This window comes from Peromyscus maniculatus, chromosome 7 (genome assembly GCF_049852395.1).
Source record: "Peromyscus maniculatus bairdii isolate BWxNUB_F1_BW_parent chromosome 7, HU_Pman_BW_mat_3.1, whole genome shotgun sequence".
Classification (NCBI taxonomy): Eukaryota; Metazoa; Chordata; class Mammalia; order Rodentia; family Cricetidae; genus Peromyscus; species Peromyscus maniculatus.
In genome coordinates, this window is record NC_134858.1 from 6993363 (window position 1) to 7012140 (window position 18778).

Sequence of the window (18778 nt, forward strand, 5' to 3'; positions counted from 1 at the left end):
GCCCCTTATAATAGAAAATACTTAATGAAGGGTCACAAAATGCAAAGCAACAATAAATGAACCATAACACAATTCAGAACCACTTGGATTATATATTGTATATAGAGACATTTATTTAATTATACATTTTAATGGTGCAAATAGAATTTTAGCATAAAATATGAAGAGGCAGTATATAATGTCATAGTAAAAGAACTGATAAATAGTACTACAAAGGCAAATGCGAGCTTGCTAATGTTCTCTATAAGATACAGGCTTAGCTATGTGTTAAATACAGTCCTATAGTTCGCCCCCCCCCCCCCCGCCGATCTCTCAGTGGCATTTGTTTGCAAGTTGCATGACACCCAAAGCTGGAGAGAATGCTGGAAGAAACTGATGAACTGTATATATAGTCTTCTGTGTTCTGGAGTCTCAGCATCACAGGCATAGACACGCACTAAGGCTGCACAGATGTGACACAGCCTCTAAATTTCTGAATGAACTCTAAGATGGGAAAGAAAAAAATCATCTCCACACAATAACAGAATAGGTATACTGCCTTCTAAAAGTGATTTATAAACACAGAACTAATGAGGCAAAGGAACTTGCCTAAAATTTCTCAATAAATCTCCTAATAATGAAACAAATGCTATGATGCTGTTAAACATCATTTAGTTTATGAGATCATAGGACACTCAATGTTTGTGCTGTAAATCCTCTGTCAATAATCTTCATGATTGGTAGAATTATCTCAGAAAGTACAGAATAATAATGACAATTTAATTATAAATTATTTTTAACAATACCCTAAGAAGAGATGGTTTTAATCCATTTCCCTGCAATGACTAGGCAGTTAAACCCCATAATGAAGTCTGTTTGCTTTTCTCTATTTTCCTGTTCAAAAACTACTAGACAAATATTATTCCTAGAACGTGGACACACAGGAACACACACAAGTGCACAGGACCCAAATGTGAGACACAGGTTCTGAGAAATTCTTGGCTTTGATTTTCACAACTTCAATACCTATCTATGCTGGCTCTGCCTCAGAATTCAACTAGCATAGAAGTTTATCCCTGGTTTGCTTTATAATACATTACCTATTGTGTTGATAAATGAGTTTATCAGCAAATGTTTATCAAGCAGTATTCGGGATGGATCTACGAAGTGCTCTTGGTGATAAAACAGATGAAGATGAGAAGGGAGGTGGGGACAAGACAACTTTTCATGGGGGTGGAGGGAAGTCGCTTGTGCTCGGGCTAACTGAACACTGTGTCAGTAAGTCTGGGCTGAGTGTAGGAAGCTGGGATTAGGGTAGAGTTCTGGAATCCCAATGTGGACCCATGAGCTATCTAACAAGGGACTGAATAACACCAACTCTGCCAAATTAAGAGAAAAAGCATGATCCAACAATCAAACTAAAAGTTCAAATGAATATCAGGCTCGCTGGAATGGAAGTATTCTAAAAACCAGGAATGAGACTCAGGGAACAGCACACAGCAACGTAAACTGAATGTCACAGGATCTCTAGAGAATAATGGGGAAGTCCCCAAAGTCAACTCAATGTCAGTGGAATAATTATAAAGGGCATCTGCATCTTTATTTGCAACAAAGGTGTAAAAGCTAACCTAATTCACCAGTAGTATACCTGAACTATGTTTCTGACAAATAAAATGAAACAGAAGAAGTAAATTTGATGGTTTGTCAAAGGTCAGTGACGCTGGGTTGTTGTGGTACAGTTGGTTATTAGGGTTAAAGAGAAAGATTACTAAGGGTAGAAAAGATAAGTTGACTTTCATCACCCCATATTCAGATTCTCAGTGATTGAAATCTTTAAAAAAATTAGAATTGAAATCACTTTACAGATCTACTTCTAATGGTCACCATTAGAAGAAATAATCACTGAAGAGAAATTTTACTTTCTAGCAGGAATTTGAGAGGGATTTGGATTCAGTGTCCACATAAAACTGGAAATCTAATACTGTAAGATCTCACCATGGGGAAACCAAGATAAGAGCACTAGTTTAGCAAGTGGGAAACCTAGTTTCATTGCTATAGCTTTCTAACTGGCTTTGCACGTGAATGTGTGTGAGTCACTAATACTACATGTCTTAATTTCCAACTTCATGTCAAGCCATTTCAAGAATTTTATATACAATATTTTAAAATTTCAAATTGACAATCTGTAGTGATTACCTGCTGCGGCTGTCATAGCTTGACTAATACCAATATGGCAATAGTAGATACATTGACAAGTGAGCTTACTTCATGGCACAGTAATTCAGATAGACTCAAAACACGTTTGAGAGTCTGTATACTATGATAGATTTAAAAATTAAATGTTGTCAAAACATATCACCAAGAATGGTATCTCAAATAAAAAGATCTTAGCAGGTTTCCCACTAGATAAATCAAACTTTCACAGTAGCAATCTGAGTGTTAACCTATCATTAGAACAAAATTAGATATCTAGTAGAATGTAGCAATTATTTGTGGTGGTAACTACATGAAATTTACAGAAATTTAGTAGTGTAGGAACTTTAAAGGAAACGGGTTACAGGAAACATTTCTGGTACTGAGACTCTAAGTGGATATGAGAAACATCTAAGTCTAGGCAGGATTCCAGTTTGAAGATCTCTGTTGTTGACAACTTTTATGGTTACATCATTTATTGATCCAATAGTGGTTAATTTAGGTATCAGGGCTATGTGTCTAGAAATGATTTTGCAATGTAGAATAAGATAAGATAAAGATGAACTTCTTATGAGTATAATATTTTATAATTCCTTTAAGAATGTCAGTATTTAAACATTTCTGTCCTCATAATCCACATGCAAGGATGAAGTAATTTGATAGTAACTGAAGGGAGCTTGACCACAATGCCATAGTACAAGTGAGCTAAGTAAAACTTTGAGTTCCTTAGAGATTTTCATATGACTCCCACATTTAATGTCTTGTCTATCCTAATATTTGTAATTGTCTATCACTCAGATATTGAATGTGTCCAAAAGTTCTTCACTAGGACAAAATGAGACTTATTCTCACTGTCTGTAGACATCTACAGGAAATTGAGAAACACCGCATTAAGATCTGGGAAAGTTGAGAGTTACTCTCACTGACTGTAGGAGTCTACAGAAAGTTAAGACACCAGGTACAGAACTGGGGGAGCTGGTTTTGCCTCTGTGGATTTCTGTCTACTCAGCTTTCACATATACTCAGTTTCTCTGCTGTGGCAGTTGGTCTGAGATAGCCCTGGGGAAGTTATGAGTGCAGAGTCAGTTAACTATGAGTGTAAGTGTGAGTAATAAGCTGAATGTGTTTCCCCAGAAACGCACAACACATCTAAGTACAAATGAAGCAAAGCATAGACTTTCAAGACAGGCATTCCAGAAACCACCATGAACATCAAGGGAAGTAGCTTCACACGTAGGCTGAGATTGCATATCTTGGTCTGACCATCTGTGCCATTTGTCTACTATCTACAGATTGGTGTCAGGCTAGACTCTGCATGTGTCAATGTTCAGTAAAGCATCATCACCCTTGGGTACCACTTGAAATGGGGATGCACCTTTGATCTCTGAATTCTGAAACCAGCCACACTTTACAAAGTAATTTCTTGATTTATATGTACTGATTCCCAAGGAGACCCAAGCATTTGTTGATTCCTAGATTTAATAATTGACTCTTCTTCCTGGTCTTCAGTCAACCCAATGATTAGGTAATTTGATTTAAGTCTGATAGGCAAATATCACATCAATCAAATTCATTTTTTGACTTCAACAGTTGTTGGTGACTAGCATTTCTAAATAGTCTTAATAAATCTCAATCTGTAACTAAAGAAGAATTTCTGTTGGTAGTCACAGACTGTGGGATGCCTCAGGGGCACTGATCAGAACAAAGGAATGCAAGAGCAGTCATTTGAGACAATTTGGCTAATGAGAAAAATAAAACAGAAATTACAGCAAAGCCCAACTTTATTAATTAGTAAGTAGTACCATTTTATTTATTACAGACATACAGAAAGAAAGAAAAGAAGGAAGGAAGGAAGAGAGAGGGGTGAGAGAAAGAAAGAATGAAAGAAAGAAAGAAAGGAAGGAAGGAAGGAAGGAAGGAAGGAAGGAAGGAAGGAAGGAAGGAAGGAAGGAAGAAAGAAAAAGAGAAAAGGTGCTCCTGGCCCTGGCTTCCTAATGGGGCATGTAATGGGCTGTAGAAAGTATGATTGTAAACCCTCCTGGAGAGATAAGCAGGAGCTTAGTGGGGCAGGGAGTCAAATGTGTTTTTTTCATTTCGCTCCCACGTTTCAGATGAGTGTGGAAATGGCGTTATCATTAATTATCTCACAACTGGTTCAAAGGCTTTCGAGCAGCACTGATCTGATTGTGTGTTAATGGCTGCATGAGCAAGATAAGGAACATGTAAAGTTAAAAAAAATAACTTTGCCCATACCACCATTACCTGACACCCTTGGCTTGCAGGTTCGCCCTGGGAGATAAACTGTGGTGCTTTGTGTCATATGGCATTTTTATTACAGAGCAGCCCCAAGCTTGCCCTTGTGCATGGGGCAGCTAAGCACCACTGCCACATTTTACTCCTTTGCTGGTGGCTGTTTGACATATCTAGCTATCTTTCTGTGGGCTGAAAAGGTCACATGGTGAAATAAAAACTGCCAGGAAACTGTAGCTAATGTAAATTGTGCGTGACACTTTTCAGGGCCAGCATATGTGAGCTGCATTTAAAGGTATTTGTTTGACCAAACCAGAAGTAATTATCCAGTCCTGCTGGGAAAGACCAGCCCCATTTCTCACCCTTGAATTCATTGCAGTCAACATATTCAGTACCTGTCACAAAGAAGAGCACTTCAGTCATCCAAAAAAGCCAGCACTATAAAGAAAACAGACACAGACAGCTGTCCCAGTGGGACAGGTGAAATGGTGACATAGATATGTGGTCATAGATGAGTTCTGAAGGTGAGAGATTGGCTCTAAAGAAAAGCATAGGGCATTTAATGAAGAAGTGACATTTGATTTCAGCTTCGAAGTCAGAGTGGAAATGGTGATGGCTGGGTATTTTAAACCAAGGGAACAGGGCTACAGGGTTTCCGATGTGAACAAGAGAGCAAGACTGAGGTACAGGAAGGGGAGGGATGATTAAGAGAAGGCTTTGAAAGTGTGAAATGGAAAAATGGAAACAGAGACACTGTTTAAGTCACCACCTCTTAACACCCGTCTTCTATGAAGTGGGGACCTAGAGTCTGCAAACTACTTCTGTGCAGACAGGAGAGGCACTGACTGTGTTCCCTGTGGGCCCCTAGGCTGATGGAGGGCTTGAGATAGCTGTGAATGTCATCGCAGCAAGATAGCCTGTCTGCATCAGTAAAGAAACACCACCGAGTTTTCCGACATTGTAGGACAAGTGTGCCCAAGCCCCACCTGGGCCGTTCTTCAGACACCTGGATCCTGCAGAGTGCCTATTAGATATTATTTTTATTACAAATGAGATGGTCTCACTCAGCCCAGATTTACCTTGAACTAGTGATCTCTATGCCAGAGTCTGAATTCTGGGGTTATTGGCATGTACTATCACACCTAGCTGAAATACAAATTTTAATATTTTCTACACACACATCAACTCTCACTCTTTTAAAATTCAAACTGTCAGTCTGTGTATTCAACTAACAACTTGAGTGGACCCACAAAATTGAACACTCACAATTGAAAATATCAGCAACTTTTCAAATATCTAACACTATTGGAGAGAGCCTTGAAAAGAAATATTTATTGGGCCCCAAAGGCAGTCTTTTGTCCCTTTATCTACCACTGCCTTTCAAGATTTCTGTGTCAAGTGTTTAAGAGCAGGCACAGGCCATGCCAGATGTTACCCTTCAGCTCCAACTGGGCTGAAGCCTGAGCAAGAAAGGCAAGTTACTCTTTATTTTACTTCCATACATGCCATCAATCAGCTTAAAATGTTCTCTATGAACACTCTTGCACAGAGTTAGCTAATACGTTCTGCTTGACTCTATATTATTCAACCTTTGATGCAGTGGTTCTCAACCTCAGGGGTTGAACAACCCTTTCACAGGGGTCCCACCCATATCAGATATCCTGCATACCGGATATTTACATTATGACTCATAACAGTAGCAAAATTACAGTTATGAAGTAAGAACACACTAATTTTATGGTTAGGGGTCCTCACAGTATGAGGAACTGTATTAAAAGGGTGTAGCATTAGGAAGGGTGAGAACCACTGCTTTAATATCCTGTCCAAATGGCAGGGAGGTAAACAGCCAGCAAACAAGAGTGTTTAAAGTTTTCATTTTCAAGTCTGTCCTAAATGCCTTTCCCTTTAGTGAACATCACAACTAAATCATTAGGCGACAAATGGGCATTATTAAATCCTTACAGCATTCGAGGGGAAGGCGCTTCACTACCTCTCCCCATAGCCCATTTTCTCCATAACATCTCATTTTGTCGGGAGTTTCTGCATTACACCAAATCCAGTTCTTTAGTTTAATGCTACGGTGCTGCCATTTCACTCCCTCTCTACCTGGTTGAGACTAGAGAATAGCTCATGAGCAATCTCTTGATAATAGCTTTCCATATGCCCAAAACAGTCTTTTCTTTCCAAATAATTAATTCCTATCTTTTTTTACACCTTGATGTATTTCCCAAGCCATTACACACCTCCATTTCCCCATGGATCATACTGAAGCACTTCCCATTTTTCTTGGAAATACCTTTTGCAGAATTGACCATCACGAAATAGACTCTGTCACAGCCACTTCATAAGTTCTGCACTCGATATTGTGTAGTTTCATTTTAAAAGCAATTTTCTAGGACCAAACAAGTATATACTGCTCTGGCCTGCCACAACAGCCTATAGAGAAACCATCTGATTTTTTTTTTTTTGTCAAATTTGGATTTAACTAGAGCTCCTTTTAGAAGAAAAGTTGAACTTGGTAGGAACCCAAATTCTACTTAACTTCAAATTAAATCAGTAAACTTTGGTGACATTATTAAATAATCTACACATTATTAAATAATCTACACATTATTAAATAATCTACACATTTATTTTCTTCTAACTTCCTTTAAGAGCATAGAAAATTATGAATTTACATATTTTAAATTGTGTGCTCTCCCTCATTAATCAGATACTCCATAGAAACTGAACATCTTGAAGGACAGACCATTAAGATGTGAAGATGCTTCTCAAGAAGATTAAACCATCCTCTGTGAGCAATAGATTATTCTTAGAGGCTTTATGCAACATTCCATAACAAGCACACATTTCCTAGTTGAGCCCATCAGATGTTCATGCCATCCTTTCATGAGGCAGGGAAAGTTCAACTAAATAAAATCTGCAGTTGTTTAGTCTGTTTTAAAAGTCAAAACAGAAACCATGAAAAATGTTTCTAATAATAAAGGTTGACCATGGTGGGGTTAGCTTGGTCAAGGTGTGCAATAGGTTTGTGTATCATGGCTGATACTAGAATGAAGAAGGTATGATATCAGAGTCACCTGAACAGAGAAAGGCAGAAAGGTTGGTATTTCCCTGAAAACAAGGTGGTGCACATTGGAAAAGGGGGCTAACATGTGCTTCCAGTTGGCACTGAAAGCCTTCAGACCTGCATTTAGTACTTTAGTTTTTTCAAGGTACTTAACCTACTTGTCTATATAAAATGAATTATGCATATCCCAACTCCTGAATTTTGTCTCCTGTTCATTAAAGGGTTAACAAATTACCTTGAGGAAGGAACTACATCTAGAAGGTGTTTGATTCAGATTGTAGTAGGATAAAAATGGTGATTTCTGATAGAAAACCTAGACTGCCCCTATATCACCTCGAAAGGTTTAAAACAGTTAGTAGTCTATATTTGTACTCTTCTATTCTTTAACCCTCCATGCATCACTACAACAAATCTACCCCCCCCACACACAAATCCTCCTTTGAGCCTTTTTATATCATAAATGTTTCTCTTAGTTACACCCAATCCTCTCACATAGGATAAATATCAACAAAATACACCTTGAGATGAAAATTAAAGGTTTAATCGTACAAGATAATTATAAAGATCTGCTGTGTAGCACTGAGCCTGTACTTCACAGCCATGATGCTTGGTCATCAGATTGGATCTCATGACAAACATTCTTATACAAAGTGAGATAGAGAAACAGTGGATCTAACACAGTGGGAAAATGAACAAATGAAGGCAAGAATAGGTGAAAGGGAAAGTTTGGAGAATGATTCTTCATTTGGACAAAAATAGATGATCATAGAACTATGGATGGAAGTAGAGAATACACAAACATAGGTACATTTTAGGGTATAATGTATTAATATGAAGTTATTCATGAGTAAATGGTTAACTTTAGTGGACTTAGTATGTCTAAGGTAATTTATTCCATCAACAGTTATTTCCTGAGTACTGTCCACCTGGTGGATTCTAGGGGAGGCAACTGATGGGGGATGTCTTTTTGTATGCTGTGAAAATATGTTGATCTGATTGGTTGATAAATAAAGCTGTTTGGCCAGTGGTGAGGCAGAATAGGGTTAGGCGGGACATTTTAACTAGAGAGGAGGAAGGAGAAAGGCAGAACAGAGAAACGCTGCCAGCCGCCACCATGAGAAGCAAGATGTAAAAGTACTGGTAAGCCACAAGCCATGTGTCAAAGTATAAGTTTATAGAAATTGGTTAATTTAAGATGTAAGAACTAGCTAGCAAGAAGCTTGAGACAATAGGACATACAATCTATAATTAATATAAGCCTCTATGTGTTCATTTGGGTCTGAGTGGCTGCGGGACCACGAGGCTATCGGAGCCAGGCAGGCACAGGAAAACTTTCAGCCACAGGCAACACTGATGAGCAAAAGAGGAATCCAGTTACAATCTCATGAGGCTTATGTCCTCAACATGAACACTGAGCTAGTCTCTGTTTTCCCTGACGGCCATTGTTTTTCTCCTAAACTTTCTCTGATGACTACATCCTCTGCCTTGCAAGCTACCTTAGTGGGGAATTTCTACTTGGCTTCATGGGAGCCACCAGAGAAGACTATAACTGATAGAAATCAGTATGTAAATTCATGAGGTTTCCTTCATGCATGCTTTCGTCCCAGCCAGATGACTCTCTCCTCTGCCAAGTCTCTGATATGCTCCCATCTCCAGCTCTTCTATGTTCTGCTGTTATGAGCTTTCTACTCTCTTACAGGTAATAATGAATTCTCACTGCACCAAGTCTCCAGATGCCCCACTTTGCTTTTCCTTTTTGGCCTTACCACATTTACATATCTCCTGAGTTTTTTTTTAAACTGTCTGAGTTGTAATCTGTTTTCCTCTGGGTTCCTGACTGATAAAGACTCATTTATAAGTACCAAAACACAAGTATAAGTAATTCAAAATTCCATTAAGGATGCTGTAGGGGAAAACTCATAAAAGTTTTTGGATATACAGTAGTAAGTATAAGTTATATACAATAGTATATATATATATATATATATATATACTATTGTATATACCATATATACAATAATCCAATATAAAGAGTCTCTTTAAGGGAGCAATGAATGGCAGCTGTGATGGAAGTAATGGGGAGTGTTCCCGGCCTAGGGAAGAATAACTGCAAGGCCTATGAGACCATGAGACAGCATGGAGTTCCAAGGTTGTCAGTCTGGAATCCAATCAAGAACCTTTTATGAGGGACACCTGGATAAAGCACAATATGCACACACAGCGAGAGGCAGAATCTGCCTATGTGGTTAGATCTTGACTGACACCAAGTGACAGACACTACAGTTCTAGAGAAATGTCCAGCAGGGCCTCCTGCATCAGGAAAGCAGTCAGCAGGTCATATGAGCTGTGAGTAAGTACCAACAACTACTCTGACAGTCATTTAAACTGTAATATTCATGTTGGGAGTGACATCCTGCTTCTTGCAATGCTAGGGAGGAATTCAAACAGGTCAAGATATCCCTTTAAATCATTTTATTTTTATGGGGTGGCAGGTGAGTTTTAAGTACTGGTATATTTCCTCATAATGATTTCCCCTCCAATCACCATAATTCATAGAAAGAGTATCAAGTACGCATCAGAAAGAGAGACAGCTCCTTCATGGAGGAAGCATGTCTTTAAACAACAACAACAACAAAACCTCTCCTTTTCAAGTTATTTATTTTGGTGAGTGGAAACAAGGAAAGCATAAAAAGTTGGAGAAAAAGATTTGACAATATGAATAACTCCAACTGTTGGGTCCCACCTAAAAGGAGGGAGAGGGCAAGCATCAATTTGCTAAGCATATTTCAAGCCTCCCCCAAACAAGCACATCTGACTTATTAAATAACCTGCCTGGGGAAAGGCTTTGTGTTGTTTCTTCTCTATAAATTGAGTTTTCTCATTTGTTTTACAATATGACCCCTCTTTGTTTTGGCTTTAGTACAAGTTTTGGCATTTAAGAATTATTTAACTGCAGGATATACTAAAGCCTTTGAAATCCCATTGGAATATATTATTTTTCCATTTGTAAAGATTAGGAGTTTGACTTTGGCTGCTCCCAGGCAAATGGCAGCAACACTGGAGTTTAAAGGTATCATCCTGTCTCATGCACTTAACTAATTCCTTTGGCTTTGGAAGACTTCCTGGGGCATCCGATCACATGACCACATACCTCCCACATGTATTTCCCTCTTTAAATTGTATTTCCATTGTGAAATTGTTTGCTTAAACAGTGGGCTATATGGACTTTCATTTCATTTTTTTTTTTGTTTACCATGATCTTAGATGTGAGTGGAACTGCATAGATATGTTATCACAATCTCTCTTAAAAGTACAACACATATTGATGATAATATTTCTCCATAAACCTCTAGCTGAATCTCTGTTATTTACTATTATTTTCCCCCTCCATGGGCTAATCCTACTGTGATTCAGAAATCTGCACATTTATGAAATATGTTTTATATCTATGTAATACTGTAGGTGTCAGTTTAGCACAACTGGAGTGAAATGATTAGTAACTCTGAAAGAGATGCATTTATACAAATTATAATTATAGCTCTTGAAGGGACCCTGAGGTTTTGTCATTCTAAAAATAATAACACTGTGTTTGAAACAAATCAGAATACCATAATCAAATGTCATCAGAACTACATTCCTGCTACACATGCTAGTATCCACACTATAGACATTATTGACGTGCAGCTACATAGCACAGGCTTTAAATTTCAGAACCAGGGTCACTCAGCCTAGCCAGCCTCAGGATGTGTTCTCAGTCATCGTGTATTTAGAGAGTGTTGTGGATTGTACACATTAACATTAGCAGCTTTGTTATCAGCTACTATTTTAGGACATAATGAAAGAGGTCAATCCCTGTACCTAAATCTCTTACAGTACATGTCTCCAGTAGGTGTGCATATGTCTGTATGTTTGTACATGTGTAGATATCCATGCATGTGCACTGAGTAGTCAGAAGACAAACTCAGGTGGTTGCTCAAGCACTACCTGCTTTTTAGTGAGACAGCCTCTCATTGTCCTGGGGTTTGTCAGGCAGTCCAGGGAGACTGGTTACAGCACCCCATGGGACCCACCTTTCTGTCTCCCAGGTGCTACATTAGCAAGAGTGTACATTCTTGTTGACCACATTATGCTTCTTACTCTTACACAGCAAGCACTTCATAGAAGAGTCCCCATTAGCCCCCTTAAACTCGTGTTTCCTTTGTGGTTTTAGGGATTCCATTCAAGTCCTGTACTACTAGGCAAGCATTCTGCCACTGAGCTGCATCTGTTATAGTCTTCCCATTCTCGACATCCAATTCCTGCACATGAGTAGCAGATGGTACTTTGTCCTTTCCCTCTCCTGCTGAAGGAAATCTAACGACAATGCTAAGATTTTCAGATCAGTATCAGAGGATTGGAAAGCTCTCCTACAATCTAGACATGCTTCCTTGATGTTAAACCAACAGGTCCTCAAGGATTGCTGTGCATACAGATGACTTAGCAGCTCAAGGGACCTGGCTACTGGTCAATTCCCAGCCTCCGTTCTTCTAAAAACACTATAGTCATCATGCGGCTTCTGGCGAAGTGAAACCTAGCACAATAAGTGATCTGTACAGCTGAGTCATGTTTTAATAAACAATGGTGTCTAATTATAGAATAATGTGTACTTACTTGCCAAGCGCAAAGCATTCCATCTTAACAGTTGTTCCCTTAGCAGCCGTAACCGTGAAAGGAAAATGGACCTCAATTTTCGGCTCATATTCTCCCATCACACCTGGGAAATAAAGAATAGTCTTTAAGCGTAAAATGAATGTCACAGTTTTCTTTCTAGTCTTGGAGATATTACATGGTAGCTGATGTGTGTTTTGTTGGATGACTACTAAATTTTTTTGGTATATTGAAATAAAAAGCATACTTAGGTTCAGTCATCATGGTGAGAGCCTAATATTCCTTTAAGAATGGGGTTCTCTGGGAGGAGAGGGGGAATCTGTGATTGGTATATAAAATGAATAAAAAAATTCCTTAATAATAATAAAAATGAATGGGGCTCTCTATCTGCTCTCTACATGGAGAGTATCAAAAGCTTTAATCAACATGGAGAGTTTAGACACTTATTGTTTAATGGTTTATTTAAAATTTATGTGTATGTGTGCCTATATGTTGCATGTGTGTGGGGGTGCCCATGGAGACCAGCAGAGGGAATTGGATTCCCTAAAGTAGGAGTTCTAAGGTACTGTGTGGTGCCCAACATAGGTGCCAACAATGAGATTTGGCTCCTCTTCCTGAGAGCATCAAGCTCTCTTATTCACTGAGCCCCAGGTACTGTTTTCTTTTTTAAAAAAATGAATGGATATGAAGATCCCCTATGGTAAATAATTGTACTTTTTAACTGAGAACATGTTAGAAAATTTTTTGGCATGTAAATTAATATTTGTTTAATAATCCATGTATATTCTTATTTTCCATTTAATTTTTTATTTATGTGTATGTATGCAAGTATGTGTATGTGCATACAGGTGCTCATGGGGGCCAGAAGAGGGTGTTGGGTCCTCTAGAGCTGGAGTTCCAGGCAGTCATGATCTGCTCAACATGAGTGCTGGAAACTGAACTCAGGTCCTCTGGAAGAGCAGCCAGCATCATTAAACACTGAGTCATTTCTCCTACCCTATTAACTTGTATTTTTAATGGTCTATAACTTGCAAATAATTTTGCTAAGAATTATGGAAGTTATAAAGATTAATTAGTCATGTACTTTGCTCTCAAGCATTCAATAAAGATATCTTTGAAGAGGAAACCGGTGTAAAATCAAATAAATGGGAAAGGCTATACATCAAAGTGACAGGAAGTGACAAGTTCCATGAATGAGGTATATCCAAAGAATTATGAGCACTGAAGTATTTGAGGAAGTGGGAAAAGAGGAGATAAATTAAAACCACTTCAAAGGAACCAAGCTAGAGAAGAACCACCAGGGATGGGGCAACCTGTTTTCCTGGTGTGTCAGTTTGTGAAGGAAAGTAGTGGGCAATTCTGGAAATACAAACAAGAATCCAAGGACAGAGGGTGCCAGTCCTGTGAGAAAATCTTCCCGACATCCTGTAACTGAGGTGGATCCACTAGGTTCTGACCAGATGACATGGACACTGAGATGTGTACACAAACTGGAGTTTGAGCAGAGGCAGTCCAGGCAAGCACATGATCTCAATATTCTTAGAAGAAGCAAAGAGCCAAATTTCAACAATAATGGAGGCAGAGGAGGCACAGTAAATGTGCAAAACTAAGAAAGAAACAAACTGGTAAAACTCACACACAGTGTAGTACAAGGAATAACTCTGCCTGCCAGGAACAACTCTGTAGTTTCCAGGTTGGGGTGGATGAAAAGAAAAGAAGGCAGAAAAATTGACGGATATCAGTTTACAGCTCGTTGGTAGAATTTGTGGACCCACACTGACCTGGGATTAACATCCACACCACACACATGAACACTCATGAGTCTGGAAGTATTAAGTTTGAAATAGAGAACACACAGAAATAAGTTTTAGACTTCACAGTCCACATAGAAATGAAGGAATAGACCTACATACTTGAGAAGCACCAAGTATCACCATTTAGAGGCGGGAGTGGATACCTTAAGATTGTTATGACTTTTGCCAATGAAAAAATCAGTGCACTAGCTATGGACTGAAGGGTTCTGGGCTGTTGGCATCAGGTAGCCTTGGGACTAGTTTCCTCTTGAACATAATGTTCAGGAGCTGTGTGTAAAGCACCAGAGGAACACCGCAGAATCAGGCAGGCTCTGTTGCAATGGAGCTCAGTGTGTGTTTGAAGGTGTTAGTGTTGATGAACCTGTACGTTTTTAGGCTTTTGTGTGTATGACTTTGCATGAATTTTTGTGTATGTTTGTAAATGAGAAGAGAGAGGAAGAGACCAGGATGGTTTTAAAAGGACATAAGAAGTGGAGATAAGACACATGGGAGAGTTATTCACCAGGGAAGGTAAATCTTTTATGTGTTTGGTATGAGGCATTTAAGACAAAACTTGAAAGGGAAATATGTATATTTTTAGCAAGGAAATATTAGAGACTTTAAGATTATCATTGCACTTTTTTGTTAGTTTGCAAATGAGTTAGTGCAGAGAGATTACTCAACCCTTTCATCACAGAGAGTCTACTGACAATCAGCCCATTACCTCCCAGAACCTAGTGACCTTCCCTTCCCTTTCTCTAAACTTCTAAATTGAAGGGAATTACCAGTAACACCATGTCTACTCCAACAGGTGCGTTCTGGCAACTGCTTTCTGCTCGCATGTGTGCTGCATGCAGGAGCCTGATGAACAGCATGTGACTGGAAAGGCTCACACAATGGTATCACTCAACAGAGCTGTTTGAGCTCTCTCTCTCTCTCTCTCTCTCTCTCTCTCTCTCTCTCTCTCTCTCTCTCTCTCTCTCTCTCTCTCTCTCTCTCCTCCCCCCCTCTCTCCCCGTCTCCCTCTCCCTCCGTCCCTCCCTCCCCCCCTCTCTAACTAGTGTTCTCTTATTCTGCTTTTCTGAGTATCTTTCCTCGCCCCACTTCCAAACCTTCTTCCTTTTGTGTCCTCCCCAGACTCTCCCTTTCTACCCTGCTTCTTGTAGGCATTTCAGTAGCAGGATCTGGTGTAGTCAGCCGAGTGTACCCAGTGTGGTAATGTTTCTCCTCAAAGCCCTGCTTGTAAGTGCCCTATCAGGACTTCTAGACATCCTCACTTCTACCTCTGCTCAAATGACATCCTTGTCTTCAAAGTTAGTTTCTTAAAACAGATTCTTCAGGTTTCTTTTCCTTCCTATTGATTTGATTATTCTTCTGGATAGCTTATTTATCATGATGCAAATTCAATCTAAAGTCTTTAAAAGTCGCTGTGAGTTCTGAGAGTGTCATACAATATTGTAGAAAAGTGGAACAAGTCAATCCCAACTCAAAAAGTAGTTCTTTGTAGTTACTTCTAGAAGATTCTACAAAGAAACCTCAGAAGAAAGGTATCTGGGTCTCCAGTAATTTATTTTGGTTTTCATTCCTAGCCTAAATGAATATTCCCTTTAGAACACAATTGTATATTAACACAGCATACTTATTTTATTAAAACAGCTAAAATAAAACTACATATTAAAACAAAATGAAGAAGTGTGAATAAGAGGTTTTAAATTACAATACCTGAGCTGAGCTGCACATAAGGAGTAGGACTGTTCTTGCCGACTTTGCTCCAAGAGCAATCATACTAGGTACGCAGGATAGCACTTCATCTATGCTGTGCTCTTTGACAGTTGATTAAATTTAGCAATTAAGTTCTAGTTTACATTTCATGGGGTAAATAGCCATCACTGTGTACTGATGTCATGGTTTTATTGTCTCAATTCACTTGTAGTTTAAATACTAAATCCTTATATGGAACATGATTTGATGCAGGAAGGAACAAGGAATAGGCTTAAGAGACGCAAGGTTGAAGATGGAAGTGTCTGGACTGATTTCTTCAGCAAGGTGGCTTTCTGATCACCTTGGTTTTGGCTGTTGCCTAAGATCCCCTGTTGTATGCCTTGTGTGTGTGTGTGTGTGTGTGTGTGTGTGTGTGTGTGTGTGTGTGTTTTCCCATACCTCTCTCTCTCTCTCTTGACTTACTCAACAGCCCTACTTTAGAATTACATGCCATTAAGACAACTTCAAATTGCCCCAGTTCCTAATAAATGGATGCCCTCCAGCTGAGAGGCCATTACTCTCATTCAGAGTCTTTATGTTTGTTGATTTCCTTCTTTATTGTGATTGCTCATAGAGAGCCAGGGCACATTTCCCTAAGTTGACTGCAATTCAGAACATATTACTGAACAGAAAGCTGATGCTGTCAGAAAAATCTGCACAACTTATTAAAATTTTAGAATAGAGGATCCAATTCTAAGCCTAGTGAAGAACTTAGAAGGTACTCTGAACTCCATTCTGAGTGGTTTCTTTGGGTGCCTTGATGCACATTCATGGGATCAGAGTGTAGAGACTAACATTCATGGATGAGTTCCACATGTACCGCAAATATCAGTGACTTACCCTCACACTAGGGCTATCCAGAGAGGTGTTGCTACCAGATCGAGTTTTTTGTGAATTGCTAGGGAGTTGGTTCTAATTGGTTAGTCTATGTAATAGCAGGTGTTGCATATTTCAGTAGACCCTTCTAGCACTCACAGTAATACTAATTTCTAGGGTACTGGAGTCATGTCTAGTATATTTATAAAGTTTGGCTAAGAAAATGAGATGGGAAAACTCAGCAAATCTTTTTCTTATGTGCAAACGATGGATATTTACATTATTATTTACAATATCTCTTTTGACCATACTCAGTATGTTGTTTTTTTTGTTTTGTTTTGTTTTGTTTTTTGATTTTTCAAGACAGGGTTTCTCTGTGTAGCTTTGCACTTTTCCTGGGACTCACTTGGTAGCCCAGGCTGGCCTCGAACTCACAGAGATCCGCCTGCCTCTGCCTCCCGAGTGCTGGGATTAAAGGCATGCGCCACCACCGCCCGGCATCAGTATGTTTTTATCTTTTAAGAACAGCTATTTTCTCAGCAATTATTTGGGGCAAAGGAAATACTACATCTCTGACTGAATGAGTTGTAAAGGAGGCACCATATTTCTATACAGTTTCTGCCTTCGGGTTATTATTATTATGGTATTAACTTGCTTTTAACATCTGGCTCAAGCTTGTCCAATCAGATTAGCTTATTGTCTTTTTCATCATACAGATTAATTCCTGGAAGGGTAGTTGTGGATGAGAGTCTTCAAAGAGAGACAGAAGAGAATCTAAGTCTTTGCTCTTTGTTGGTATCTGATGTTCCCTGGACCTTCACTCCATGGAAGGAAGTATTCTGCTATTGAAGCAAATCAGCGCAATCTAGACAGAATTAGTTAATATGTAGGGATAGAGGGAGACAGAAGGGGCTACCGGTAGCATGCCACCTATCATTTCTCTTCAAGGTCTAGCGCTCTGCCCTTCTCTCCTCTAAATAAAGTGAACAGGAACGCTTTAGGGAATTCAGTCTTCGGTTTTCATCGCAATAAGGTCTGACCAATGCATTACATGCAAGACAACTGATGGTGACTCAGTCTCAGGTTCTGTCTCTCCTTAGTAAGATTCTGAACTCATCATAATCAAGACAGGATCCTAGACAAAACAAAACAAAACAAAACAAAACCAAACAAAAACAAAAAACGAGATAGAAGTGATAAGAACCTGTTAAAGGGAGATAATAGATTTGTCCTCTTTTAAAGCATTTTACATTTTAGTAGAGAATTTAAATTCTAATTGTATAAAAGACTCAAGACATACAAACACTATTATGGGAGAGGAAGTGTGTAGCTATAAAGGCTTAGGTAGACTACAATGAGAGATGAGAGAAAGGAGAGATGCTGAATAGACAAATATGAAAAATATTTCAATTGGGTTGAGACAGTTATCTTGAAGTTAGATGATATTATAGGTGGAAGTTTAATGATGATGCTGTAGAAGAGGCAATTTTAGTAAAGGTATAGATGTTAGACTGTCTCTGTGGCTTCTTGTGGGCATTTAATTTTATTACAAAGATTATGCAGGTGCAGTGAGAAAAATCTCAAAAGTTGGTGGTAGGTAATGAATAATATTTAGTGGTATACTTTCTAATTTTTCTATAATGATACTAATAATGACTCTATAAATTTATATGAGTGCTTTTAGAAATATTGTTTCCATGACAATAGTCATTTGGTTTCGTTTAGAGATAGTTGAAATAGTTAGCTTTAATTGAATTTGACATAACCAGACTCACCCAGGAAGCAAGTCTCAATGGAGAATTGCATATATTTGGTTGGCCTATGGGAAATCATCATAAAAAAGTTAGTTTATACAGGAAGGCACAGTCCACTGTAGGTTGTACCACTCCCTAGAAAAGGGATCCTGGACTATATAAGAAGAGAGAAATTAAACTGAGTACAAACTCGGAAGTGAGCCCGCATGCACTAACTTCCGTCTGCACACTGTGGGTGTGATGTGACAGCTGCCTCAGGATCCTGCTTCTCTGACTTCCTCCCAGTGACGGACTGCTGTCTGGAACTGTGAACTAAAACAAGCCCCTTCCTCCTGAGCTGTGTGCTAGCACAGCAACAGAAACAAGTAGGACAGACACTGAGGCAGCATACCTATTTACTTTTAGCAGTGATCTCATGTTGGTAAATTGAATACAAAATAACAGTAGTTAAGGTATACAGAGGACAAGAGGAAAGTCCTGTGAATGGGACAATAGATTTCACATTAAAAATGAGT

At 38.9% G+C, this 18778-nt stretch overlaps 1 protein-coding gene across 1 annotated transcript in view; it reads right to left on the reverse strand.

The window, feature by feature from the left end:
* Positions 1–18778, reverse strand: part of Cntn5 (contactin 5) — a 1160177-nt gene that overhangs the window by 281882 nt on the left and 859517 nt on the right. The window contains exon 9 of the mRNA XM_042280381.2: positions 12143–12245. Within this exon, the coding sequence (XP_042136315.1) occupies positions 12143–12245 (103 nt within the window). The remainder of the gene's footprint in view (positions 1–12142; positions 12246–18778) is intronic.